This window comes from Polistes canadensis, unplaced genomic scaffold (genome assembly GCF_001313835.1).
Source record: "Polistes canadensis isolate GaletaPanama2010 unplaced genomic scaffold, ASM131383v1 scaffold_10, whole genome shotgun sequence".
Classification (NCBI taxonomy): Eukaryota; Metazoa; Arthropoda; class Insecta; order Hymenoptera; family Vespidae; genus Polistes; species Polistes canadensis.
The window spans coordinates 590,708-615,522 of record NW_014569557.1 but is presented as its reverse complement, the minus strand read 5'-3'; the positions used below and the strand labels follow the sequence as shown (position 1 = coordinate 615,522).

Here is a 24,815-nt window from a genome sequence, read left to right as displayed (position 1 = left end):
TTCATTGACCAACTTTTACGTAGATACTACTTCAATATCATTGATTTATTCTTGTCTAGATACATAATATAAAATTATACATCATTTTAGTATGACATGTAATCATTAGAGGGCGTTTATGACATAATAATAATTCGTTTGTTGATAAAATTTTTTCTTTTTAAATATTAGTAGCAATTTTTATAATGGATTATATTGTCTTATAGCTAAAACATTGTGCATTCACAGCGTATGTGTTTGTATAAATGAATCATTTGTATTATATCAGGAATTAAGATACTGTACGCGTGTTACTTAAAATAGTAAATATTTATAATGTCATTGCAAAAAGTTATGCATCCTAGAAATATATATAAAGAGAATCCTGATTTTAAACAACTTGCTCTATTGTATCCAGAGTTTCGCAAAGTTGCAACTACGGTAAGAAAAGAATATTAAAATGATATAATCGCAATTAATTAATTATATTCATATATGTTTTACATATTTTCTTTTTAGGACCTCGGAGGAAAAGTGCATATCGATTTTAAAAATGAAGAAACTTTGCGTATTCTTACTAAAATATTGTTAAAACATGATTTTAATTTGACTGTAAAGATACCACCAAATAAGTTAGTACCAACTATACCTTTGCGTTTAAATTATGTTTTATGGATTGAAGATTTGATGGCGTATGCCTTTTTTACAGAAATGAAAAATATTAAAGGGATTGATATCGGTAAAAGAATATAAGTAATAAATATAATTACAATTAATAAATTTTTTAATGATACTAATAGAAATATGTTGCATATAGGAACTGGAGCAGTTTGTATATATCCCTTGTTGCTCGCAAAGATGTACGGGTATTCTATGTTTGGAACAGAAATTAATGAAACGAGTATAGAGTCAGCAATAGAGAATGTGAAAAATAATACTTTAGAAAATCTGATAAAAGGTACACCTTTAATTGTTGTAAAGGATAAAGTATAAAAACACATATTAACAAAAATTTTCATTAATTTAGTTATCAAAGTGGATAAAGAAAACATTTTTAAAGAAGTGATAAATGAAAATGAACATTTTCATTTTACAATGTGTAATCCTCCGTTCTTTGAGACTCAAGGTAACTTGGATAAAGTAATAAAACAACGCCCACCAAGAAATGCTCCTACTGGCAGTAATGAGGAACTCAGTGTTGAGGGAGGTGAAACATTATTTGTAACAAGAATGATTGAAGAAAGTATACAAATAGGCGAAAAGATTAAAATATATACTACTATGCTAGGAAAAAGAAAAAATTCCCTTTACTTTCCCAAATTTTTAAGAAAACATGGGATCAAAAATTTTACATGGACAGAATTTTGTCAAGGATACACTAAACGGTAAACAATATGTTATATTTAAATTCTATTAAAGAAATAATGTATTACCAAATTTACTTATTTAGGTGGGGTATAGCATGGTCTTTTTTGTCAATGGACATATGCAATCTGAGAAAAGCACCTGTTGTAAGAGAAAGCAACATTCCAAACATATTTACGAAACGCAATTCTTTAGAAATTCAATTTCCCATGGGAGATAAATATGTGCTTATCGACGACATTGTTGCGAAGTTAAAAAAAATAATAGCCGATTTACAGGTAATATAATATTATACTAATTTTAATTTCACGATTGTACTTAATTTTCTCTCTTTTTTTCTTTTTTTTAAATAGATGAACATAATAGAGCTAGAAAAGGATCAAGTAAAAAGAAAGGAATCGACCAAATGGGTATGTCAACTTACAGCAAGGAATGATACATGGTCCCATGCACGCAGAAAACGCCGTTTAGCTGAAAGGCTTAATAAAGATTGCAAGAAAATCAAATTAGAAAGTACTGTTGTTACAGAACAAACTAATACAGAATCTGAAGTTGGAACAATACAACCTTCCGACGTAAAAGATGAAGATATGCAATTAGTCTTTAAAAAAGATACAGAAATATCCGATCATAAAGATCTCTATTTAGTTTTTGTTTTGTTTCTTAATTTATTAAAGGATAAGAAATATCCTGAAGAAAATAATGTCAACATTTGTTTATTTTTCGAAAGTGGAACTGGTGGGAAACATGCATTGGAAAGATTTAGGCAATACTTGGTAAACAAATTAAACGTACGAGTACATTTTGAACAATTTTGTTCTAGTAAATGGAATAAGAATAGAAACAAGAGATATAAAAAAGCAAAGAAAAAATCTTCCTGTGAATTAAATAATGCACATGGAGAAGAAGAAAAAGAAAAGAAAGTTGATATTTTGCCAGCCGAGAACGGTGCATCCGAAAACGGTGCAACCGAAAACGGTGCAACCGAGAACGATGCAGTCGAGAACGGTGCAACCGAGAACGATGCAGTCGAGAACGGTGCAACCGAGAACGATGCAGTCGAGAACGGTGCACCCGAGGACAGTGCAGCGAATTTGTCTTAAATTATTTTTTACTTTTATATATAACAATGAGAGACAACGTATTTCACACAATAATTTTATCAGCGCATACAAAAAATATGTCTAAATCAAGTATTTAACTTTATTTATAATCAAATACTTATAGACTAATGTTTCTTTATCATACAATTTCCGTTTTATCAGTTTTATACGTTTTGTAGCGGGCGGAGGGGGGAAGTGTATAAACCTGTTCTTTTTTTTTTTTTAAACGACATATGGTATGATTACAATAATAAATCACTCATTCAGTTCTTTTACTATTATTAATAATAAACATAACACTTTATGCATCTAAAGGCTATTTTTATATTTACTATTTATATTGCATTTAAAACAGTCTGTTTTGGTTTCTTTTTTAATGATATATTTTCTAATATTTTTGAAGCTAATCCGATTCAATCGTAATGATTCTAAAAACAAAGCTGAAATATGATACTTGTATATATATTTGTTTTTTTTTAAGAGTCAAATATTCGATCAACGTGATACAGAAGAACAAAAAAATATTAACATCTTTGTATTAATCACTGATATCTTAGTATTACTTATGATATAACTAATGATTACATTAAACTAATGCTACTCTAGCAGTAATTTGACTAATGAGTTGCATCTGCGTGTATGTGTAAATGATTACAAATGTAATAATGTATTTAAGTGTGCCATTATGCTAGATCCCCCATTATTGTTTATTCTATGCATAATAAAAGGCAAATGCATTATTTATAATGATCGATATTTTCGTAAGTAAATGGATTTATAAAAAAAAAAAAACGATCAGGAAGCCCCTTAAAGCGAATTTAATGAAAATCTAAATTATAAAAAGTAACATTTCATGATTAATGAGCATAAAATGGCATTATACATTTCTCTATCATTGGTAACAAGAATAATGAGCAATATAAGTATATTTTTATGACACAAAAGGATCACTTTTCCAAATACATGTGCTACTAATAACGTATACTATCTATAACTATAAAAAAAACAAAGAGAAAACAAAGTACTTAAATGTAATAAAGTGTCGATAAACGTTCACAGTCCATTTAAAAAAAAAAAAAAAATAAAACAAGCGCCATCTTAAGATCTCTTCTCGTATATGCAAATAACATTAAAAGTTTGATAAAATAAATCAACAAATGATCCAAATCTGACGCATTTTTATAGGTTGCATGTCGTATGCGCACACATGTTTATATGGTATGATGTATGTATGTGTATATGTGTATGTATGTATATATGTATATGTTACGATATAGTTTTGCCATAATGAAAGTATAAATATTCGAGGCCTTAGAAAAATGTTTTGCAATTATTATGAAAACTCTTATCTTCCTCTTCCATCAAAATGAATTTTCTCAATTACGCGTTTGAAATTTTCTTTTTTTGGTATTTATCAAACCACACCGATAAATTCTCTTCTTTTTTTTTTTTATATAAGAGAACAAGATCTCTTTGAATGTTATTTACATTTAAACAACAATTCAATTCGTTTATTATATGTGATTATGATATCATTAAAGGATTATAAGTAAAATCCGCAACATTTATTTTTCCTTTGTTCTCTCATTTTTGTATTATTTTTCCAAATGCGTTCCTTTCCCACATTATTGATTACGACTTTAAAACACTGCACTGCAAAAGTTCCAACATTATTATAGCACTATAAACAAATATAATGCACTATTTGACAATCCTATTACAAAGACACTGCGCCCCACTCCGAGTTTAATCCCAATTGTATATATGTGTTCTTATAAGCGTTATCCTTCTATCCGAAGGTTAAACGCGGGCATGATCAGAGAGAGAGACTAGGATTCGAAAATGGTACTACTAACTCTTTCTATCTCTGTGTATGTGCATAAAATGTTCAGCTTTCTGTTATTACTGGTTCCAACGTTGCTGTTTTATTCTCTTCTAACTTTTTATCTTCGGACTTTGGTTGTTCAACTTTTCGATTTTCTTGATCGTTTTTCTTACTTTCAGCAGGTTCGATCGCTTTGTTTTCATTGTCTGGCGATTGTTCCTTCTGTCGCTTTTCAATTTCCGCTTTGAAATTTTCAATATCTTGTTGACTGATTTGTACAAAAAGAATTCCATTGATCACATTCAACATGTCGAGAACTGAGCCCATACTCGGTGGTTGAACTTGAATAGGCGGTAAAGTAACACCAGATTTTCCCGTGTAAATTTCGTTCATCTTCTTTTGCAAAACTACAGCTTGTTGAGTGAGGTGTCTGAGACAGTCACTACTTTCTTTTGTCTTTTCATGATCTTCACCCAATTGTTGCTTGTAAATTGCATAAGTTTCTTTCTCATTATTTAGAGCCGCACGGAAATCACCCATACATGATTGGGTCCTTGCTACGAGATGATAGGACACTGCTACTTTTAATGAACGCGGACCATGATAACGAAGATTTAAATCCAGCGCATGTTCCAAAAATCTAAGCGATAATTCGTACTCCCCGACAGCGTGTAATATTAAAGAAATGTTGCTCTGTGAGTACATAAGAAAAAATAAAATAAAATAATTATCAAGTGTTAATTATATTCTAATATTTTATCTTAACAAATATTCAATTTTACACTTACGTCGAGTAGAGCTACTTCCGGATGATCTTCTCCACAAACTAATAATGCGAGATAACGTGCTCTATACAATAGTCGTAACGACACTGATACTTGACCATTTGCGAAAGAATATAAAGCTAGATGAATCTAGTAAAAAAAAAATAAAAGATAAGTTTCCAACAATCCTTAAATAATATACTGTTATAGAAAGATATTCATTCAATTTCAAATACTTACATATTCCGTGATAGTGTATGGATGATCTATACCATTAACTCTTTCCGACATGAGCACAGCTTTTTGTTGAGTTGCTAACGCCTCTCCATGATCTCCCATTATATAATTCAATCTTGCAAGCATTCTAAGACATTGTGCAATTTCAGGATGCATAGCACCATAAACATTATTCAACAAATTTAATGCTTCACTAATTAATTCATATCCATCTTTCAAATAGCCTTGCTGAATTTTACTTTGTCCAGTTGTATAAAAATTGTAAGCATCGCTAGCCTATAAAAAAAAAAATATTAAACAATTTATTTATTCATTTATTTTTAAATATTTTGTGATAATTTGTCAACTTAATTCGTGTACTCACTCTAGGATTGATATGTTTAACAACAGGGAAAATATTCAAAATATCTTCCTCAAAGAAAGTGGCTCTATTTCTGTTTTCAAAATTATATTCGCGAAGTAAGATTTGAATACCCGTTTTTATGCAAAAACCACGAAGCAAGGATATCTTTTGCAAATGAAAATGTTCGATCGTAGAATCCAATGATTCCGGAGTTGGTGTTTCCCAATCATAATAACCCTTCAGATCTGCTTTAATTTGTTGCCAAAGTGATTTAGGCGTCAACGATGCCCATTCTACTTCCGACTGTTGAGGACCATTATTTCTACCCTTTCTTTTATTACGTCTTTTTGCCGTTTTGCTTTGCAACTGAAAATAAATAATTATTGTCGTCCGAACAATTTATTTTTATCGTGTAAATGTTTTATAGTAACTTACTTCTTCAAGATTTTGTTGAGGATGTATGATTTGTGCTGAAGATAGCAAACAATTTAAAAAATGACTAATAGCTGCCGAAAGACTCATTAATTCTGTACCCTGAAATGTAAAAAAATAAAATAATGTTAGTGGATCAAAAACATTGTTTTTGATATCAATAATATTTTGACAGTTCACCTGCATATAAGATGTAAAAATATGTTTAGCCGATCGTAAAATAAGTTCGGAAACAGCGATACGATTGAGATATCTTAACTGAGGTACAGCAGCTAACATAACCGCTAATTTTCCAAGATAACGAACGTTAATACCTCTACCATGCAAAGCTTCTATCAAAGTGCTACCATCCATGGCAGCAGCTGTATGATCTAAACATTCTCGAATCTAGAATAAAAAATTAATTTGTAATAAACTAACGTGTAGGGAATGTGAAACTTTAATTTTGCTATTATATACAAATAAACTCACGAAAGTTGGAAGTTGTACAGTTAATAGAAAATCTGCAGCATCCTTGACCAATTGCTTTTGTTTCTTCAACGTAGCCCCATTAGGATCTGGGTGGTGTACACCAGGTGAGAAAACATCTGGGTTAAATCTTACATCAAATTCCGCATCTCGTAAACTTCCAACAGCTGCTGCAGCTCTACGAACTATTTCCTTAGTACTTTCTTCAACTATTTCAAAAAACAAACAAAAAGTGAAGAATAAAATATGAGCAACATTAAAAATATCGATAAATAGTAACTAAACATACGTTCTTGTTTTTCACCTCCCGTTATAGAATCAGTAATGCTCTCAACAATTTTTTTCGCTTCATCAGCCTCCATCAAAGATTGGGTTGAAACTTCTTTGTTACTATCGACCGCGACAACAGTTGTTTCATCTTTTTTATTTTCCTAAAATGACCGATCATTCTGAATAAGTTATATTGAATAGTTTACAAGGTTACACCTAAAATTAGAAAATTATATTACCTTTGAAGAAGATTCTTTTTCCTTCTGCGATTTTCGTGCAGACGTGAGTTGTTGAAGATGAATGGCAGCATGTCTAATAAATTGAACGTATCTAGCTTCGACAAAGGAATCGATTAATTCTTGACGAAGACAAGCCAATTTGTGTTTATGTTCAATCGGAAAACCTAATGCCCTTGCTTCTTTACTTAACTCAACTCCTTCCACTAAAAAACAAAATAATATTTGGACAATATATAATTGTTTAATAACTTACGTTTTAAGAAATTAAAAACTTGTAAGTATTAACTTACGTTTTAAGAAATTAACATCGGGTGGGAAAGTCCTGAGTAAATCTAGAACATAATGCCGAGAATCATTTCCAATGATACCCTTACATTCTACGCTACTACAAAGCTCAATTTCCTCTCCAGTATCATTAATTACTTTATGAGGCAATATTTTTAATTGCTGTCCAGCTTTGTTTAACTGTAAAAATAAACATATTAATTATGGAACAATGATATTAAATATGCGTAAAATTTATTATGATTTATCATCAGTCACGCATACCAATTCAATATATTTAGGATGTGTAAGAACAGTTTTCCCAAAATCTATAGAACCATATACAACAGATTGTTCTTGTTCACGTTCTAAGATTCCTGGGATAATAGATTGAGCAGTAACACGATAACCTCTGCAAATATTAATAATAGAATGATTCAAAATGAAAAATTCTTTTTATATAAGATATCTAATTTCCAAAAATATACCTATAATCTATAACAACAGTGCCAAGAGTATAGAGTCCAAGTAAATCAACAGCAGCATAAACTCTAACGCCTTGCAAATCATTACGAGGAGCAACGAATGCGGCAGCATCTCCACCAAGTTCCTTGTAATGATCTCGTACATCGAAGCCTAAAGAGAAAAAAATATTGTTCCAAATAAACATTTGCATCTTAGCTTCCTCGCCCGGATTTATGGCCATGACGTTGCCATCGATTACGGCTACCGCGCCTCGAGTCGCTGCCGCGACAAAATCACTGTGAACCTGAAGAGACACTTCTTTAATACCATCAAATACTACGACAATATATTCAAAAAATAAATATATTTAAACAAATCAAAAATAAACCTTGAAAATGGCACGTTCTCTTAACAATCTTTCGGGTAAATTTTTACGAGGCAATTCTCTGGTAGTTTGCAATTCTTCATTCCAATCTCGCGTTTGTCCTGGGATGTGTTCCTCGTAACCCAGTTTAGACGAGAAAGCTATAAAGAGTAATGGAAGAGTATTAAAAAAAAAAAAATAAAGCAATAAAAAATGTAATTAATCTATCATAATTATTACTCTAAAAGCTATTGCATATTTATGCTTAGAACTTACTATCTTCGGCACGTATAGCATCAATAGTGTGCTCAGTTTGTGGAGCACTCCATGCATAAAGTTGATAGGGTGTGGCAACTCTTTCGAAAGGATGTCTTTGGGTTCTCCGTCTTTGCATGGCAGCGAAGCCTCGCTTAAAAGCTGGACTCAATTGGTTTAACAACTCGATCAAGCTATGGCACAAATGACTCGGCGTTGCTGGTTTTGGATTAAATACCTCCTTTGTTGATTGATTAACAAAGAAACCCCTAGCGCAGGCCGTTAAATAATACTGCTTGTCTTCCAGAGTTATAACATGTAAATATAGAAGATCACCATGTAATTTTCTGTGACCTGGGGGTGGATTCCATCCGGACGTAGTTAACACCTGTAAATGATAATACATTGTATTTAATAATAATGTTATTGATTTACAATAAAATTTTATAATATTAAAAAATGATTCTCACTTTTAGGCACGGCGGACATTTTTGTTCTTTAGCTTGAGGTTGCAAGGGTAATAATGGCCTGTCTTTACAGCCAGGTATAATGTAATCCGGTGGAGTGCAATCGACCGAATCCGCACGCGTTTTCTTTTTCTCAAGAATATCGCCATTGGTAACGACGTTTAGGAACGATAGACTACTACATTCAACGCCATTATAAGCGTCCGTAGGATCTACAGATTTCAATAAGTCTCGAACATGTCGGACATGTATACGAGCTTCTCGCATCGTGTAAGGTTCTTCTACGACCTTAATAACAGAACCTTCTTTTAAGCCCTCAATATTTTTCAACTCGGCAAAATTGTCCAGCGTGTTCCCATCGAGTTGAAGGGAAAAACAAGTACGATGACAAGTGTCCTCGCGATCCATAAGTAATTGATGAATTTCCTAAAAATTTATCCAAGTGTTATTATTAAAATATATGAAAGATTTTGTATAGGAAATAAATTTGATTGTTGTTTTATGTTTATTTAATCATTATACCTGCACCAATTCCATGCTAGACACCTGAATATCAAATGGCTCGGCGCCAGGGCTAACGATTTTAACAGTAAATCCCATATCTTGGATGTAAACAACTTCTTGTTCGTTTGCCGCATCTTTTTCTTTATCCTTGTCTTGTTCTTTATCAACTTTTTCCTCCTTCTTATCCTTTTCTTTCTCCCCTTCCTTTGTGGCTTCAACCTCGCCCTTTTCTACAACATTTTCTGCAATCGTACTAGTGCTACCACTTTCTTCGCCGTTCTGCTTCACTTCTGAAAAAAAAAAAATAATAAAAAGATGAAATCATTATCTGTCATAGTTCTTTCATTAATTTTCAAAATTTTACTATCATTAAATATTTTGATTATTTCGTTATGTAGATGTTCTTGGTACCACCACAACTTGCATTTACCAATGCGCTTATAAATAAACACCAATGTAAATAGTACGCACTCAAATGTCGTACTATTTTTACCGATCCCATGTTTGCAATATATCTATCTGTATAGATATACAGCAGACATCGATCTTACATTTATTATGAATATCTAACGCATCAAAAGGTATCTGGAACTTTTGAAAAATATAAAAAGCAGAAAACCAAAAAATTCAACAGAAAATAAATTCTTCAACTTTATCGCTAAAGGAAATCATCTTATCTACGATTACAATTTTTCTGTTATTTTCTCAAGTAATAAATCTTTATTCATAGATATAATTTCGACTTTATCGCAGAAAGATAAGCAAGAGGAGAAAAAATAAAATCATAGGATATAATGAAATGAAGAGAACAAGAAAAAAAGATTTAAAAAACGTATATTTATGCAAGGTAAAGTCATTCGTACAATTTAAAAAATTATTGTTTTGTTTTTCTTCGCTTGCATAAATGCAATATTGCGTAATTACAATTTGCTATATTATTCAACTTTTTTTTTTTTAATTTTCTAGTTAATAATTAACAATCGAATTTATTTGGATTTAATCTAAAACATTTGACGAAATAAGAGACATCTGTGACCAATTCGAAATGTTAAGCATTATTGCATCATGCTTTGTACCAAAATTGATTGTTTCAAAAAGATAAAGAAAAAAGAAATAAAAATGAATTAGAAGGGCTTGTAAAACGATGAAAGGTAAAGAAACATTATTGAAGATATCGGAGGGAAAACAGTACAATCGTTGTTTTAATGGCTCAATGGAGAAGACAAGCCGATAACCTCTCCTTATCAATATATTTTTTTTTCAATCATTCGCCATTGTATTTTTGAAACATATGAAAGGAAGAAAAATTTATTCGCATTGACGTATTGTATTTCATATCTTTTCCTTATATTTCTTAAAAAAAAAAAAAAAAAAAAAAAAAAAACCGTCTTTTATTTTATTTTCAAGTTTTAATAGAAAGCGGAAAATAATAATTTTTTGAAATTGGTCAAAACGCGGAAATGTTTTTTCTTTGCCGTTCGAATAATCAGTTATTTTACTGTCTTATTTACATTTTATGTATAATTTGGGCGTATAACACGTGTACGTAATTAAGATAAAATTCCAATTGCGAAAGGATAATAAAAGAAATACACATACGCTCACGCACACAAAATAAAATCAAACAGAAAGAAACATGAATTTTCGCTTATAGCATTTGACTGACGTAGTAGTTCCATCTTTCAAAGCAACAGTGTATGTGTAGTTCGTTAACTCGCATGGGTGTCTCTTTCCTGTCTGCTCTTTTTTTCTTCTAACGGAAGAAACTAAATATGTATTTTCTAAGAGAAAAGAAATATGAAAGAATAAAAAAAAAAAAAAAAGAAAAAGAAAGAAATGCACGAGAATATATACATGTATATATATATCTCCTTGGTTGCACGTTACGTTCAAGGAAAATGAGTAATGTGCGTTGCTTTTATAATCTTATTAGATTTGATAACTCCTCAATTGCGTAATGTAATTTATACGCTTGAAAATCTCTCTGTCATGTATTAAACGATAAACTATTTAAATAACCAGTTGCGGTCGCAAAAAGTATAACCTCGACGATTAACGGATAGCGAAATTAAAAAAATTTTTAGTAATAATGGCCATTTAATAAAGAAAAACAAAAAACATATTTTATTGTACAATGAATTATGATCTAAAAAATGGAACAAAGCAAGCATTTAAAATTTTTTTTTACGTATTAACATATATTTCATTAGATTTTCTTTTTTTTTTCTTATTGTATTTTTTTTTTTTTAAATATTTGTTGCAAATAAAGAAGTAGCAAACGTAGAAATTTATTCGGTGCCATTTAAAAAACAAAAATTTAACATTTATTTATGGCGCATTAATATTTAATTTCTACACCTAAAGTTAAACTTTTCCAAAGTTAAAATATACGCGTGTCTCTTTACCAAGGCTTTACCAATGGCCGTTATATTCTCTGCGCTATTACCATCACAAAAACGAACTCTATAAGTTAACTCTGCTAGGAGTCGACACGACTATCGTCAACGACGAGTATTTCCTTCCAAGCTTTGAGCGTTAAAAGGTGAAGGGTCAGCATAAAAGAATCCCCTCATTCGATGAATCGGTAGTACTACAAATCGAATCACTCGACTAACCCAACTATCAAAAAGACTATCGATATTTTATCGTATCGGTAACTGTTTGAAATTTAAACGAAAGCGCGGTTAAACAATTTTTCGCGGGGAATAAAAATGGACGAGTAATAATAATACCAGAGATAATTTCATTGAATTATTATTGTTATCTCTTTTCTTATATTATTTATATAAAGGAAGACATTTATCTTAATAATAATCTGAAAAAGAATTTAATCTTTTGTACGAATACAAAATTCGTAATAATATTAATATGTGATCGTTGTTAATCGAACATGTCGCGGTGTTATCGAAAATACCACAATATGAATGTTACATTAAAATATTTTCATTGAAGATTTAATTATTATCTCAAGTAAAGTAGTTGAATATCTTAATAAGAGTGCATCGATTCGAAGAGACTCGCGAAGAGATGCGTAGATGTGGCGCATAGAAGAATTCGTCTTACGTTGAAAATTAGATCGTTTTCAACTATGATAGATATTCTATATTTACCTATAGACATATATATATATACGTACATAAGAGTAAAACAGAAATAGTAAATGTGAAAAAGAAAGTGTTTTTTAATGTTCAAAAATATAATGATAGAATAGAAGGAAAAAAACTAAGTAAGCGTAAATTCGTCTGCTAGGTAGCGTTTCAGTACGTCTTCTGCTAGATTCCTTCTCTTTCTTTCTCTCTTTTTCTCTCTCTTTCTTTCTTTCTCTCTCTCTCTCTCTCTCTCTCTCTCTATCATTCTCTTATTCTCCTTCTCTTTCTTTCTACACGGTGCTCACATGACTCCAGAACGAGCGAGATTCGCGCAATTTGAGAGATTATATAACTTAACTCTAGGACCCGGCAAGAAGGATAGAATGAGGAAGAGAAAGAGAAAGAGAAAGAGAAAGAGAGAGAGAGAAAGGGAGAGAGAAAGAAAGAGAAAGATGCGGTTTAGTTAAAAACATATTACAAAAGGTCGACAGAAAACTCGTGATAAATCGAACAACTCCAAATGATCGCCCTATTCGTGTTATATTACGTAACGAGGCCCTTTACAGAAAAGGTGTACGATGACTAACGGGTTTAACCTCGAAATAAAAGTTGAATAGTTAAATAGTAAGATACTACCGGCACATGTCTATCTTATCTCGATAAAATATAATTCCTTGTTTCACTAACCGGTCTCGTTTCGATCCTCGGTGCCGTTCAGCAAGGGTATTTTCACGTTCCCGTTTTCCCCGGATGCCTCGATCTGAGCGCCCAGTGCCATTCCTCGTCGATAATAAATTCACGTTCGAGTTAATTTCAATTTCAAACGATTTCAAACGTAACACCAATCGATTGATAAATTCTCACGGATAATCACTCGGTTGTGAGATCGCGCCACTTACTTTTTTCTTTCTTTATTTATTTCTTTCTTTCTTTCTTTCTTTTTGTTAATTTTCGAAATGTTACAGAAAGACAGATAAATAGATTGATTGATTGATAGATAGATAGATAGAAGATAGATAAATAGAGAGAGAGAAAGAGAGAGAAAAGAGAACACGGGCACGATCGACGACCAACTTTTTCACGGGGCGACACACTACTCGGTTCCGCGCTGCACCGAGCCGCTTTTCTCTACCGCACGTGTGTTTCGAACGGAGTACAAAGTCTAACCAACCAAATTGATCGAACCAAACCTTACGCACGCGACACTTCGATCGCTCGAATGCGACTCGCGCGATCACTGATACGTCGAACTTCGACTACTTCCTTATTGGCTTATTGATACGGTTACGCCCCACCCAACTTTGCTTTTTCATTGGATCAACTTCGAATACTCGCTTCTTATTGGTCGGCTAAAGCGCGTGTGAACATTTGTATTACGTATCGAAGATAAGAATTTACGATCATCCGCATAGGACTAACGTTCTAACCTTGCCGCGATTTGTAATTACTTTGCGACACAAATTTCAAATCAAATCGTCATCGTTTACTCTACTTTTTTTTGTTAACGTCAATAAACGATTTTATATTTCATAGGTTTATCGATTATTCTCGGTGAACTACGTAGTAGATTTTAATTGCGATATTTACTATTTAATTCGTAGAAATATGTCGGCAATTGAAGTACCAAATTTACGATTAGGACCTAATCCTAACGGTAATTATCCGATTCAAGTACAATATTGCGGAAATTGTACTCTTCCTATCGAGGTAAGACGATGAATTGTCAATGAACTGTCAATGTTAGATAATTTCCTTTTTTTCTCAAATGTCTTTTACATTTAATAATTACCCTGTACCCTTGCTGTGAAATAATGTTTTTCTTTTTGACAGTATTGTGAATATTACCCAGAATATGAAAAATGCAAACTCTGGTTGGAAAGAAATTTGCCAACTGAATTTGAAAAGGTTAAACTAGGTAAATTATTCGACGAACGATTAATAAAATTATCGTATACAACTCATACAGTAACAATCTACTCATATAAAACATATTTATCCAGTTTAACAAAACTACTATAGTATATTACATATAATAGTTTTGCAATTTGTATGCGAATAGTAGAAGATGGAAGTACGGAAACTGGTGGAGGAGAAGATGAGAAGAAAAGACAGAAACGTGGTGGTAAAGGTATGCTGAAAACAAAGAAAAAAGAAGACGTTCCTAAATTAGTTACCGTATCAAGAGCTCCACGAGGAAAGAAAAAATCTGTAACCGTTGTCACTGGCCTTAGTACATTTGGTAAGTATCATATGTGGAATCTATTTTGTTGTATCTTAAAACTAATTACTTATGAATTTGTATTATTAGCTTCTATAAATGTATATGATATTTCTACAATAAATTTAGGTTGTGGAAGATATATTTTAGTTAATTCATTCGGTCAGTCATGTTAACCCTTATCGTACAATAGATATTAATTTGTAATTATTTCTTTATCAATACATTATCATCTTACAGATATAGATTTGAAGGTTGCCGCTAAATTCTTTGGCAGTAAATTTGCTTGTGGATCTAGTGTAACAGGTGACGATGAAATTGTTATACAGGGTGATGTCAAAGATGATTTATTTGAAGTGATTCCAGAAAAATGGCCCCAGGTATATATTATATATATTTTTATAAAATCAACTTTATATATATATATGTTTTTATTTACTTTTAGATTGATGAAGACTCTATAGATGATTTAGGTGATCAAAAAAGATAATGGATTGATTAAATTTGTGATTCGCACAAATACATATTTAATATGCTATTTACATTGATGTTTATTAAAAATAAAATGTATATAAATAATAACAAAAATTTTGCTTACTATTTTTAGAAATTCCATAATTTTCTAGCATCCCTCTTCTTCTTCTTGCTCATCTAACGGTTCTTCGAAACAATTTTGAATTATTTCCAATAATGATTCTACTTCTTCAGTGCTTAAACGTTCTTCGCTGTCTTCTATAATCTACAAAATTATTATATTGATTATTTCGTTAATTATTTATTTTTTCATCGCGCGCGCGTATTTTAAATCATAAGAAAAATGAAAAAAGTAATACCAATTGAATTTCGAGAGCCGTTTTAGGACAAATGTTTAACAAAGTCAACTTTTCTGATTTAGTTAGATTAAAAGGCTTCATAGCTTCTAAATACTTTCTGATTTTCTCAGGAGTTTGTTTCTTACAGGGGGTTTCTTCCAAATATCTTATTGTTTGATAAGTAATAGTTGCCAATTGATTTTGAGTCATTTTTTGTTTTTTATTCGATTTCATACTTTGAAGCATATCAAAAACTTCGTAATTACTTAAAAGGGCTGAACTAGCGTTTAGTCTGTAAATAATCATTAACAATTTCATTTTTTACCCGCGATACACATATACATATAAATATAATGTTAATAACAATATTACTACTTACACTTCCATCTTGTAAGAACAATAATTTGTCTTTTGTAAAATAATAAATAAATATGAATGGTAATTTGTGTTTTTTCTTTATATCTTGACTGTAAATAAAATTCACAAAATTATAAATTCTTTGAGAATAATATGTAATATGTTACAATACTTGTAACAATATCAATCAAACTATGAAATATATAAATCATTTATTTTTTCATTTGGTATTTAATGTTTTTAAATATAAAAAAGTAAAGTCCTTGCAATATTTAAAAGAAAAAAGAATGAATAACAAAGAATGAATTATACGTGCTCGTACTACAAAGAAAAAAGGTTAGTTGGCGAGTTAATACTATAGGTTATGATTTTTAACAATTTATGTTTCATTCGAATATGTTTGTTTTTTATAAGTGAATGAATGTTTATTAAAAACACGTTTAAAATGTTTTCTTAATGAAACGCGTGCAAATTTACAGTAAAATTATTTTTTCATAGCGTGTGTATACAACACGAACTGGAAATGATATCTATGGTTCACAGCTGATCGAAATTAATTTTTACGTGCGCGCGCGCGTTCTAACAAAAATATTAATTTTTTTCTTCGTCGAGAGATTGACCATATATTACTATATAAAAAAATATAAAATAATTTTTAAAATATCATTAAATATAATATTAAATATTAAGGAAGAAAAATTTTATTAGGAATAAATAATTCATACTACTAGAAAATTTCGAACCGAAAAATAAAAGATCATTAATAATCGATGCAAGAATGTTCTAAATTAAATTTTTTTATGAAATTTGTAGAAAAAAAATATAAGTATAAAAAAATTTACCTAAAAAGAACAGAAACAAGAAAGGAGAAAAAATGAATGGTCAAACGTGGTACGTCCCTGAAAGTGTTACAAAGTGACCTCTGTAGTAAATGCATTGCTGAACGAATAGTTTTATGTGTCTGACATTTTTCAGAGAAGCCACTCTGTTCATGATTCTCATTGTTTGGTGTTTTTGAATGTGCCCCCCCCCCTTCCCTCTTGCAGTATGAACAGTGAACAGTGCGAAAAGTTTTCTATTGATGATTTGTAAAGTTAATTGGATACGATTACGATATTAAGGAGGTAAATTGATACATTCGTGAGGGAAGGGAAAACAAGGATATGAAAATTTATGAACGACACAACAAGGCAAAAGATTCCTTCACGCTCATATCGATCCCATTACCACGAACGATGCATCTTTTCATGTGTCAATCTGAACGTGTTTGTAAACTATTGACCTTGTCCGCAAAAGATCGGTGAATTAGTTATCCGCTCCCATCCCCCACTCTATTTATTTGTACTTTTTCCTTCTTATGTTACTGATACGAAACTGGAAATAATTATTTCCTTGAAATGGAGGTCATCGGTGACTACGAGTATAACACCAAGGACCTGATAGGTCACGGTGCTTTTGCCGTCGTTTATCGAGGCAGAATACGTAAAGTAATTATTTTTCTTCTAGTTTGGCTTCTTATTTTTCTTACCTTGCCACACGTGGTAACCAGTTGTCGTGACGTATATTCGACATTTTGTTAAACCTAATGCATTATAGTGATATACTTGTTACGTTTGTAGAAACCTAATTACGTAGTGGCGATCAAAAGTATAACCAAGAAGAGTTTAGCCAAATCGCAAAACCTTCTTGGCAAGGAGATTAAGATTTTGAAGGTATGTTGTTATAGGTTTATATAAAGAATGAAAGAAAATTTAGCATTTATTTATTATTTGTTTTGTTTTGTTTTGTAGGAGTTAACGGAACTACATCATGAGAATGTAGTTGCTTTGCTAGATTGTAAGGTAGGGATATTTTTAATTAAGTTTTAGTCGAATAAGCTTTTCTTCTTAGAGTTTAACAATGTTATTTCATCATTTCAGGAATCTAATCATAATGTCTTCCTGGTTATGGAGTATTGTAATGGTGGAGATTTAGCTGATTACTTAGGAGGTATATATTATTATACTTATCATTCTATTAAGAAGTAATATCATTTATATATTTTTATTTTGTTCGATAGCAAAAGGAACTTTGTCAGAGGATACTATTAGAGTATTTCTCAAACAATTAGCAGGTGCAATGAGAGCGTTACATGCCAAAGGTATTGTTCATAGAGATCTTAAACCACAAAATATTTTACTCAGTCATAACTGTGGCAAAGCATGTCCACAACCACATCAAATAACGTTAAAAATAGGTAAGATGCATATGAATAATATATATTAAATGTTATGTAATAAAATGACCATATGTCCAATTGTATATTATAGCGGATTTTGGTTTCGCACGCTTTTTACAAGACGGAGTAATGGCTGCTACATTGTGTGGTTCACCAATGTATATGGCACCTGAAGTAATCATGTCACTTCAATACGATGCGAAAGCAGATTTGTGGTCTCTTGGAACAATAGTGTTTCAATGTCTTACTGGAAAGGCTCCATTTCAAGCTCACACTCCACATGCCCTTAAATTGTTTTATGAGAAAAACGCTAATCTTGGTCCAAAGTATGTCTTTTAAAATTATTTTTTAAATTTTATGGATCTACTTTATATATATACAGGACCTTTCGCTTAACTAGACCACCTTAAATATATTGCTCATTTTGTACGATAGAAAAAAATGTCAGAGGAAAACAATATTCTATTCACAGATGCCAATATGATGATGGGCCGAATTTTTAATATAAAATTTTAAAAATTTTCCGCCAAAATGAAAAGATGAAGTATACTCATTAAACAAAACTAATGGGTTGATCTATTATTATTGTAGGATTCCTGCTGGAACTTCACTAGTATTATCTGATTTGTTATTGGGTTTGTTGAGACGCAATGCGAGAGATCGAATGCCCTTCGATGAATTTTTTGGTCACCCTTTTCTGCAAGGAGCTAGGGAAAGTCCCAGTCCAGTTCCTGCAGAATTACCAGCTTCACCTGCGACATTAGCTGTTCCGGAAGGACCAGGAGTTGTTGTAAGATCTGATCCGGAACCAAATAGTCCATGTTCCAGTCCAGAAGATGACTTTGTGCTTGTGCCAAGTGATCTTAGTAGTGATACAGACAATAATACTAACACGCAAGTCAAGTAAATAGTTTTTGTTTAACAAATACGCGTATTTGATAAATATCTCTATTTAGTTATAGGTGTTGTAATCATCGTTACAGGTACATGAAGCAAAATACCAGAGAGGCAATTAGTCCACCACGTCCATGCTTTTTACCCATATCTGAACCAATCCCAGTTCCCACACAAAGAAGCACAGCACATCCATCATCACCTTCTGGTAATGTAAGATCTGGAAGTAGCGTCGTTCCTCGCTCTCAGCCGATTAGTATGAAGCGAAGTGTTGATTCTCACAGAAGTCATGCTCTTGATATTGGCTCTCTTAGTCCGCCTAGTGTGCAATTTGTAATAGGTACACCACCTGGTAGAAGGTATGGGAATAATATTCATGATATTTATTGCTATATATCATTATATTTTTCATATTCATATCATTTTTAGATTGAGTGAAACACCACCACCTCCTAGTACTTGGCAAGTTAGTCCAGTGGCACGACATTCACACAGTGGAACATCGCCATTACGCAGATCAACGGGAAACAATAGTGCATCTTCACCGTTGCTTTCAGGTCCATTGGCAGTTTTAGGGTCCCCTACTTCAAAAGCTTTTCAAGATAACAATAACACACTTAGGCATTCGCCTGTTATTCCCTTTGGCACAAGAGCTGTTACTCTTCCAGAAATATCAGGTTTATTATTATTTTTAATTAATTATTACTATTTTATTATTATACTATATTCTTATTATAACTTTTTTTCTATTTACAGAAGCGGGTAGTTTTCAAAATCTTTTTCCGGATGTTAATCCAACTTTAACAGAAGATCGTCCATTGACATTTATAGCCCCAGAACTCCCAGAAGAAACGCTTTTGGAACGAGAACATTCAGAGATCTTAGCAAAGTTGAATTTTGTTGTAGCATTATGTGAATGTGTATGCGAAGTTGCTAGAAATAGAGCTGGACCATTAGGTGCACCTTTAGGTGGTATTGAACAAGCCAATAATGCAGCCACAAGAAGAAGAGCAGAACAAGTTATTTTATTAGTAAGAGCTCTTCAATGGTTGAGTTCCGGGCTAAGCCTTGCAACTCAGCAACTCAAAGCTGGTAGATTGCAACCTACCGCAAGTGTAAAAGAAGGTAACAAATTTCATTAAAAAAAAATAAGTTAACGAATTAATGGATATAAAGATAAGATATTATTAATAAATATATTTTTCTTTTTAATTTTGTAGTTGTCAGTACAATGAATGAAAAGTTTAGATCTTGCCTGACAGAATGTAAACAGCTTAACAGTGCAGGATTACTTCGACAACCAGGAGCTACGGCAGATAAAATTCTATATAATCATGCAATACAAATGGTAATAAAAGTTAATGCATTAAATTATTCTATAATAGCATCATCATTGTAATAATTAATTATCAATTTTTATTTTCTTCCTTTTAGTGTCAGTCTGCAGCACTCGATGAATTATTTGGAAATCCTGCTGAGTGTTTTCAGCGTTATCATACGGCGCAAATATTGTTACATTCATTATCACAACACATCAGTCACAGTCAAGACAAAGCATTACTTATTAAATGTAAGTGTTTTTTGGTATTTGTAGAAAGTTTAAAATAACCATAACTATTAAACAATATATATATCATTCTCTTAATGACTTACCTTCATATTTTGTTCTTTCTTTTCTTTCCTTTAGACAAAGATGCGGTTGAAAAAAGATTATACGTACTTCAGCAGCAAGGTTACATCTATGCAACTGACCCTACGTAACGTTCGTGAAAATCATCAACTGTGTGCTATTCTGCACTCAGGCCAATACTATATTTGATACCTCTGTTGTGTAAGATCGTTTACTCTATTCTGTATAAAATAATATTAACTTACTTTTAAGATTGTTTAGAAAAGATGAATATATAAGCGATTTAGTTTTAAAACACATAGTATAAATTGTTAGAAACTTATGCAGAATAGAGTAGACTTAAACGGATCAAAATTTATGAAAGTGATTCCTTCTAAATTAGTTTATATATAATTTATCAACCAATACCAATAATGGATTATGTCTATATACTGTATAATGTACGTATGGTTGATTAACTAATCTTTATTTCATATCAATTAATAAACATGTGTATACTAACAACAATTATTTGTGCGTTTAAATGCAAGGCACATATATTTACTAAAGAGCAGTGATATAACAACTGTAAAAAAAATAGAATGCTATATGCGTCCTTTAAGCCAATATTACTACATTTCTTATCCTTTTTTATAAATTATTATTTTTTATTTTAATAATATCTCTTTCTTGTTTTTCTTATTCTTTCTTATCTTCTAATGCTTTTTGTGGATTATCCCTATATATTACATAATTTAATGCCGTCGCAAGAGTACCCCATGCAAAGTAGGGAACAATTAATAATCCAGCTAGTGGATTCACTTGGTAAAAGGTTACTGCCATTGCTGCTGATGTACCCCATACTAGTAGAAGTTCATATAAAGCCTAAAAACGAATATTTCAAAAAAATAAAATTTATCCGATGATAAACAATATTATTCCAAACTACTGAATTACTAATGCAGGTGATAACTAAATTACCAATTTAATATTGTGTCCTCCAAAAAAGATAGGTGTCCAAGCCCAATTCAAAGCTAAATTAGCACCATATATTGAAAGTGGTAAGGCTGCTTCTTTAAATCCTCCGGCATCTCGCCATACTAAATACGAAGAGTAACCTATTGTACTGTAAAGAGTTGTCCATACTGGCCCAAATACCCAATTTGGTGGTGTCCAAGATGGTTTTTTCAAAGACTAAGATAATTGAAATAGATGTTAAAGATTATTTTAGATATAAATTTGCATTATATAGAAAAAGAATTACGTTTACAAAACAATTAAGTTTCACTCCCAATATTATAAAATTTAATAAATCATTTATCAATGAACTCAACAAGCATGCATCTACATAAACCCACACAAAAAAATACAAAACAAAAATAATTATAATCATATGAATAACACGCGACAGTGCATTGTTAGTAATATTAACAAATAAGTTCAAAAACTAGGCGGGTCTTATTTCAATATTTCCCGCCAATAATTTTCAAATTACAAAATCTATGTGTTTCCTTCCGGAATGACATAATATTATCATAGTCCAAATTATTTTCTTTTTTTTTATATTTCTTTTTTTTTATATTTTCTTTTTCAATCGCTTAGCGTCTATTACGTGACTGGGGAAGAATGATCGATAAGAGTAGAAAAAAGAAAGAAAAAAATTCTTCAACTTACCGCATACCATGGATTTAGATTTTTTCGTACGTAATAAGCACCTAGCCATCCACCGATATTTGGATGGACTACGCCAATTACTACCGGTAATGATTCTTTAATCAGCATTTTGAAAAATTTAATTAATTATTCTTGATAAGCTCCGAACAGTAGGATGTTATTGGACTATACTAAGAAGTCGATGCTTTCACAATCGTTCATACTACTAATATTTAAAATGAGGTGTAACTTGTGTATATGTGTGTTCGTAAACGCCGGCTTGGTATCTTCGAGTGTATGGACTTCTGCGCACATTCCATATATACTACATAACATATATATACTATAGATATAGCATATTACGAAGAAATGTAAAGATGTGCATGTATGAAACAAATTATCATGACGTGGAAACTTCTATACGAGTTTGTTGAGATAACAACACTCGGCGGGGGAAATTTCTCGCTATTTATTGGAATTCTGTTCATTTTGCATAATAACTGCTTATGATATCAAATAAATATTTTCGTCCAGTAATAAATATACTGATCGAAAAATGATTTGATTATTTTCTTATCAATATGATGCAATAATCATTTTTTGTGCGTATACTTTTTTTTTGACTAATTAGAGGAATACATTTTTCTTCATTATTTTTAATTGAAATATTTTTGATCAAACTTCATAAACTATTCGAGTTTTCTATTTAGCGTTAGTCTTTAGCATTCTAATTAGTATTAGCTTTTCAATCGAATTAGTATGCGTACGGTGTAAATACTTTCACGATGCATTAAGAAACCATAATGAGTTTCTTCAAAGAAAATTGAAGTATTTATTTAAACGTTTTCTATTTCATTATTGTTTATTTTTTCTCGTAAAATATTATATTGTACTTTTTTGTTTTTACGTAGTCATTTTATTTTTACGTAGAATACAAGTTACTCGAAATGGAATAAAAAGGCCGCCATTTTAAAGATTTTTTAATTGCCAACATTAGGTAGTTAGTTTAGATTTATCTATAAAATAGAATCGTGATTTCATTGGTTATCATATTTATCAGTTACTAAAGTTATATTATCGTTTAAGATTGTATCGCTTATGTTCATACAAGTTTATTTTGATCGATGTTCCTGTTATTTTTTGTCAAATCATCCGGATGATGACCATTACGTTAGTTTTATTGTAACCAAATTGTTTAAATTTTCGTAGAAAATGATATGCTCAAGGTAACATCGTTTAATAATTGTTTTTTCGACTGTTCATTCCATTAATTAACAAATCGTTGGATTTTAATTATCTAACATGTACATTTTCATTAATCATGATATTAATAATGAATTTGTTTTTTGCTTACTTAAAAAAATGAATATATTTATAAATAATATATGAATTATTATTTAGGTGTACTAATTACGAGCAGAAAACAGAATTACCGAGAATAATTCAAACTCAATTGGATTTAAAACAATACAATATACATGGAACGATATATCGACTCGATTGTAATAAATGTAATCAATTTGTAGCTATAAAAGTGAACGATAATATTTTAGATATAAATAATAGTTTTCAAGACAAATATGAAAATAATTGGAACGAGGTTACGTTTATAAATTATTTTTTGATTAACGTAGTACGATACATGTGATTGATACACATTTGATTAACGTAGTTACTACAAAGTACGATTTCTTTTTAGGTGAAGACCAATCAAGAGAGATTAATTTATTATATACTATGTCGAATTATTTATATTGAACTTGATACTCCTAAACCGGAAAAATTAGAGACGCCATATGATTATGCTGATAATTTTGATATCGTTTTAATTAGATGGGAAAATGGGATACCTATCGGTTTTTATACCGTTAAACCTAAAGGTAAATAATAATTTTAATATTTCTTTCAATTTAAATTTAATTTAATTTCTAATTTTTAAATAGTTCAATTTTTTAAAAATTAATTTCTAATTTTTAAATTTTTTAACAATTGTAAATAAATTATATTTTTAGGAACTGAAGTTTATTCGACAAATGAAAGATATACGATGCCAGTATTAGATACGGCATATATTCGTTCGAAATATAGAAATAAAGGATTTGGTACCGAAATTTTATTTGATATGATTAAACGTTTTCCAAACGAGGATATTGGATTTTCTAAACCAATTTCTGATAATATGTTGAAAGGTAAAAACAATATTTCTATGTTCTGTTTATTTTCATTTTATGTAAATAAATTTAAATTGTGATTATTTTTTTTATAGTATTACAAAAATTTTTAAGAAATTGCAAGGAATATAGATTACGATTTTGGGAAATAGCTGATTGGGATATTTATGATTCGCAAAAATTAATATGGTTTGGAGTAAAAGATAAATTACTTTAACGAAGAATATTTTGATTTTATTTAAAATGCAAAGCTTTTTTGAGAATTATAATAAAATATGAATATATTTTCTAAAGGAAAATATGTTGTTATTGTACATATATCTGAAATAAAATAAATTGAACATAATAATTACTTGCTCCATATAATATATATATATATATATATACATTACGTATAATATTATATATTATATAATATATATGTTTAATAATTTTATGGTAACATAAATT

General features: G+C 30.7%; 7 protein-coding genes across 15 annotated transcripts; 4 read left to right on the top strand and 3 right to left on the bottom strand.

Annotated features, from left to right (window-relative positions):
• Positions 1–123: 123 nt before the first annotated feature.
• Positions 124–2,969, top strand: LOC106792967 (methyltransferase-like protein 16). Of its 5 annotated transcripts, none has more exons than XM_014759502.1 (7): positions 124–420; positions 499–718; positions 797–937; positions 1,007–1,364; positions 1,430–1,622; positions 1,698–2,284; positions 2,375–2,969. In XM_014759502.1, exons 1-7 carry the CDS (start codon positions 316–318, stop codon positions 2,445–2,447), a joined length of 1,677 nt encoding a protein of 558 aa, XP_014614988.1. In that variant the 5' UTR covers positions 124–315; the 3' UTR covers positions 2,448–2,969. The 5 variants fall into 5 exon arrangements, with proteins under 5 accessions (XP_014614988.1, XP_014614987.1, XP_014614986.1 ...); XM_014759501.1 differs by having other exon boundaries at positions 2,345–2,969; XM_014759500.1 differs by having other exon boundaries at positions 1,698–2,288; positions 2,319–2,969.
• On the bottom strand, positions 2,531–13,657 carry LOC106792964 (clustered mitochondria protein homolog). The gene is made up of 17 exons (XM_014759495.1): positions 13,121–13,657; positions 9,363–9,634; positions 8,844–9,266; positions 8,395–8,761; positions 8,143–8,279; positions 7,778–8,058; positions 7,575–7,701; positions 7,316–7,490; positions 7,026–7,228; positions 6,806–6,947; positions 6,520–6,725; positions 6,229–6,435; positions 6,052–6,150; positions 5,638–5,982; positions 5,277–5,549; positions 5,061–5,186; positions 2,531–4,965 (listed from the first exon to the last, which is right to left on the bottom strand). The coding sequence occupies exons 1-17, from the start codon at positions 13,209–13,211 to the stop codon at positions 4,336–4,338; spliced, it is 4,104 nt and encodes a 1,367-aa protein (XP_014614981.1). The 5' UTR covers positions 13,212–13,657; the 3' UTR covers positions 2,531–4,335.
• Positions 13,658–13,791: 134 nt separating this feature from the next.
• LOC106792972 (density-regulated protein homolog) lies at positions 13,792–15,233 on the top strand. 2 transcript variants are annotated; one of them, XM_014759511.1, is made up of 5 exons: positions 13,792–14,140; positions 14,264–14,348; positions 14,496–14,672; positions 14,892–15,031; positions 15,097–15,233. In XM_014759511.1, exons 1-5 carry the CDS (start codon positions 14,039–14,041, stop codon positions 15,139–15,141), a joined length of 549 nt encoding a protein of 182 aa, XP_014614997.1. In that variant the 5' UTR covers positions 13,792–14,038; the 3' UTR covers positions 15,142–15,233. The 2 variants fall into 2 exon arrangements, with proteins under 2 accessions (XP_014614997.1, XP_014614996.1); XM_014759510.1 differs by having other exon boundaries at positions 14,493–14,672.
• LOC106792976 (DNA-directed RNA polymerase III subunit RPC9) lies at positions 15,161–16,360 on the bottom strand. Of its 2 annotated transcripts, none has more exons than XM_014759514.1 (4): positions 16,298–16,360; positions 15,843–15,930; positions 15,485–15,755; positions 15,161–15,390 (listed from the first exon to the last, which is right to left on the bottom strand). In XM_014759514.1, the coding sequence occupies exons 2-4, from the start codon at positions 15,848–15,850 to the stop codon at positions 15,274–15,276; spliced, it is 396 nt and encodes a 131-aa protein (XP_014615000.1). In that variant the 5' UTR covers positions 15,851–15,930; positions 16,298–16,360; the 3' UTR covers positions 15,161–15,273. The 2 variants fall into 2 exon arrangements, with proteins under 2 accessions (XP_014615000.1, XP_014615002.1); XM_014759516.1 differs by having other exon boundaries at positions 16,339–16,355.
• Positions 16,361–16,775: 415 nt separating this feature from the next.
• On the top strand, positions 16,776–21,069 carry LOC106792966 (serine/threonine-protein kinase ULK2). Of its 2 annotated transcripts, none has more exons than XM_014759497.1 (13): positions 16,776–17,307; positions 17,440–17,532; positions 17,611–17,661; positions 17,740–17,809; positions 17,880–18,056; positions 18,130–18,364; positions 18,630–18,941; positions 19,001–19,291; positions 19,362–19,609; positions 19,689–20,057; positions 20,153–20,280; positions 20,367–20,502; positions 20,620–21,069. In XM_014759497.1, the coding sequence occupies exons 1-13, from the start codon at positions 17,218–17,220 to the stop codon at positions 20,691–20,693; spliced, it is 2,274 nt and encodes a 757-aa protein (XP_014614983.1). In that variant the 5' UTR covers positions 16,776–17,217; the 3' UTR covers positions 20,694–21,069. The 2 variants fall into 2 exon arrangements, with proteins under 2 accessions (XP_014614983.1, XP_014614984.1); XM_014759498.1 differs by having other exon boundaries at positions 16,778–17,307; positions 19,022–19,291.
• Positions 20,941–22,536, bottom strand: LOC106792974 (translocator protein). Its single transcript, XM_014759512.1, has 3 exons — positions 22,216–22,536; positions 21,523–21,735; positions 20,941–21,426 (listed from the first exon to the last, which is right to left on the bottom strand). Exons 1-3 carry the CDS (start codon positions 22,321–22,323, stop codon positions 21,241–21,243), a joined length of 507 nt encoding a protein of 168 aa, XP_014614998.1. The 5' UTR covers positions 22,324–22,536; the 3' UTR covers positions 20,941–21,240.
• On the top strand, positions 22,011–24,714 carry LOC106792971 (soluble lamin-associated protein of 75 kDa-like). Of its 2 annotated transcripts, none has more exons than XM_014759508.1 (5): positions 22,011–22,301; positions 23,596–23,794; positions 23,894–24,074; positions 24,207–24,383; positions 24,461–24,714. In XM_014759508.1, exons 1-5 carry the CDS (start codon positions 22,279–22,281, stop codon positions 24,580–24,582), a joined length of 702 nt encoding a protein of 233 aa, XP_014614994.1. In that variant the 5' UTR covers positions 22,011–22,278; the 3' UTR covers positions 24,583–24,714. The 2 variants fall into 2 exon arrangements, with proteins under 2 accessions (XP_014614994.1, XP_014614995.1); XM_014759509.1 differs by lacking the exon at positions 22,011–22,301 and adding an exon at positions 23,181–23,420.
• Positions 24,715–24,815: the final 101 nt, after the last annotated feature.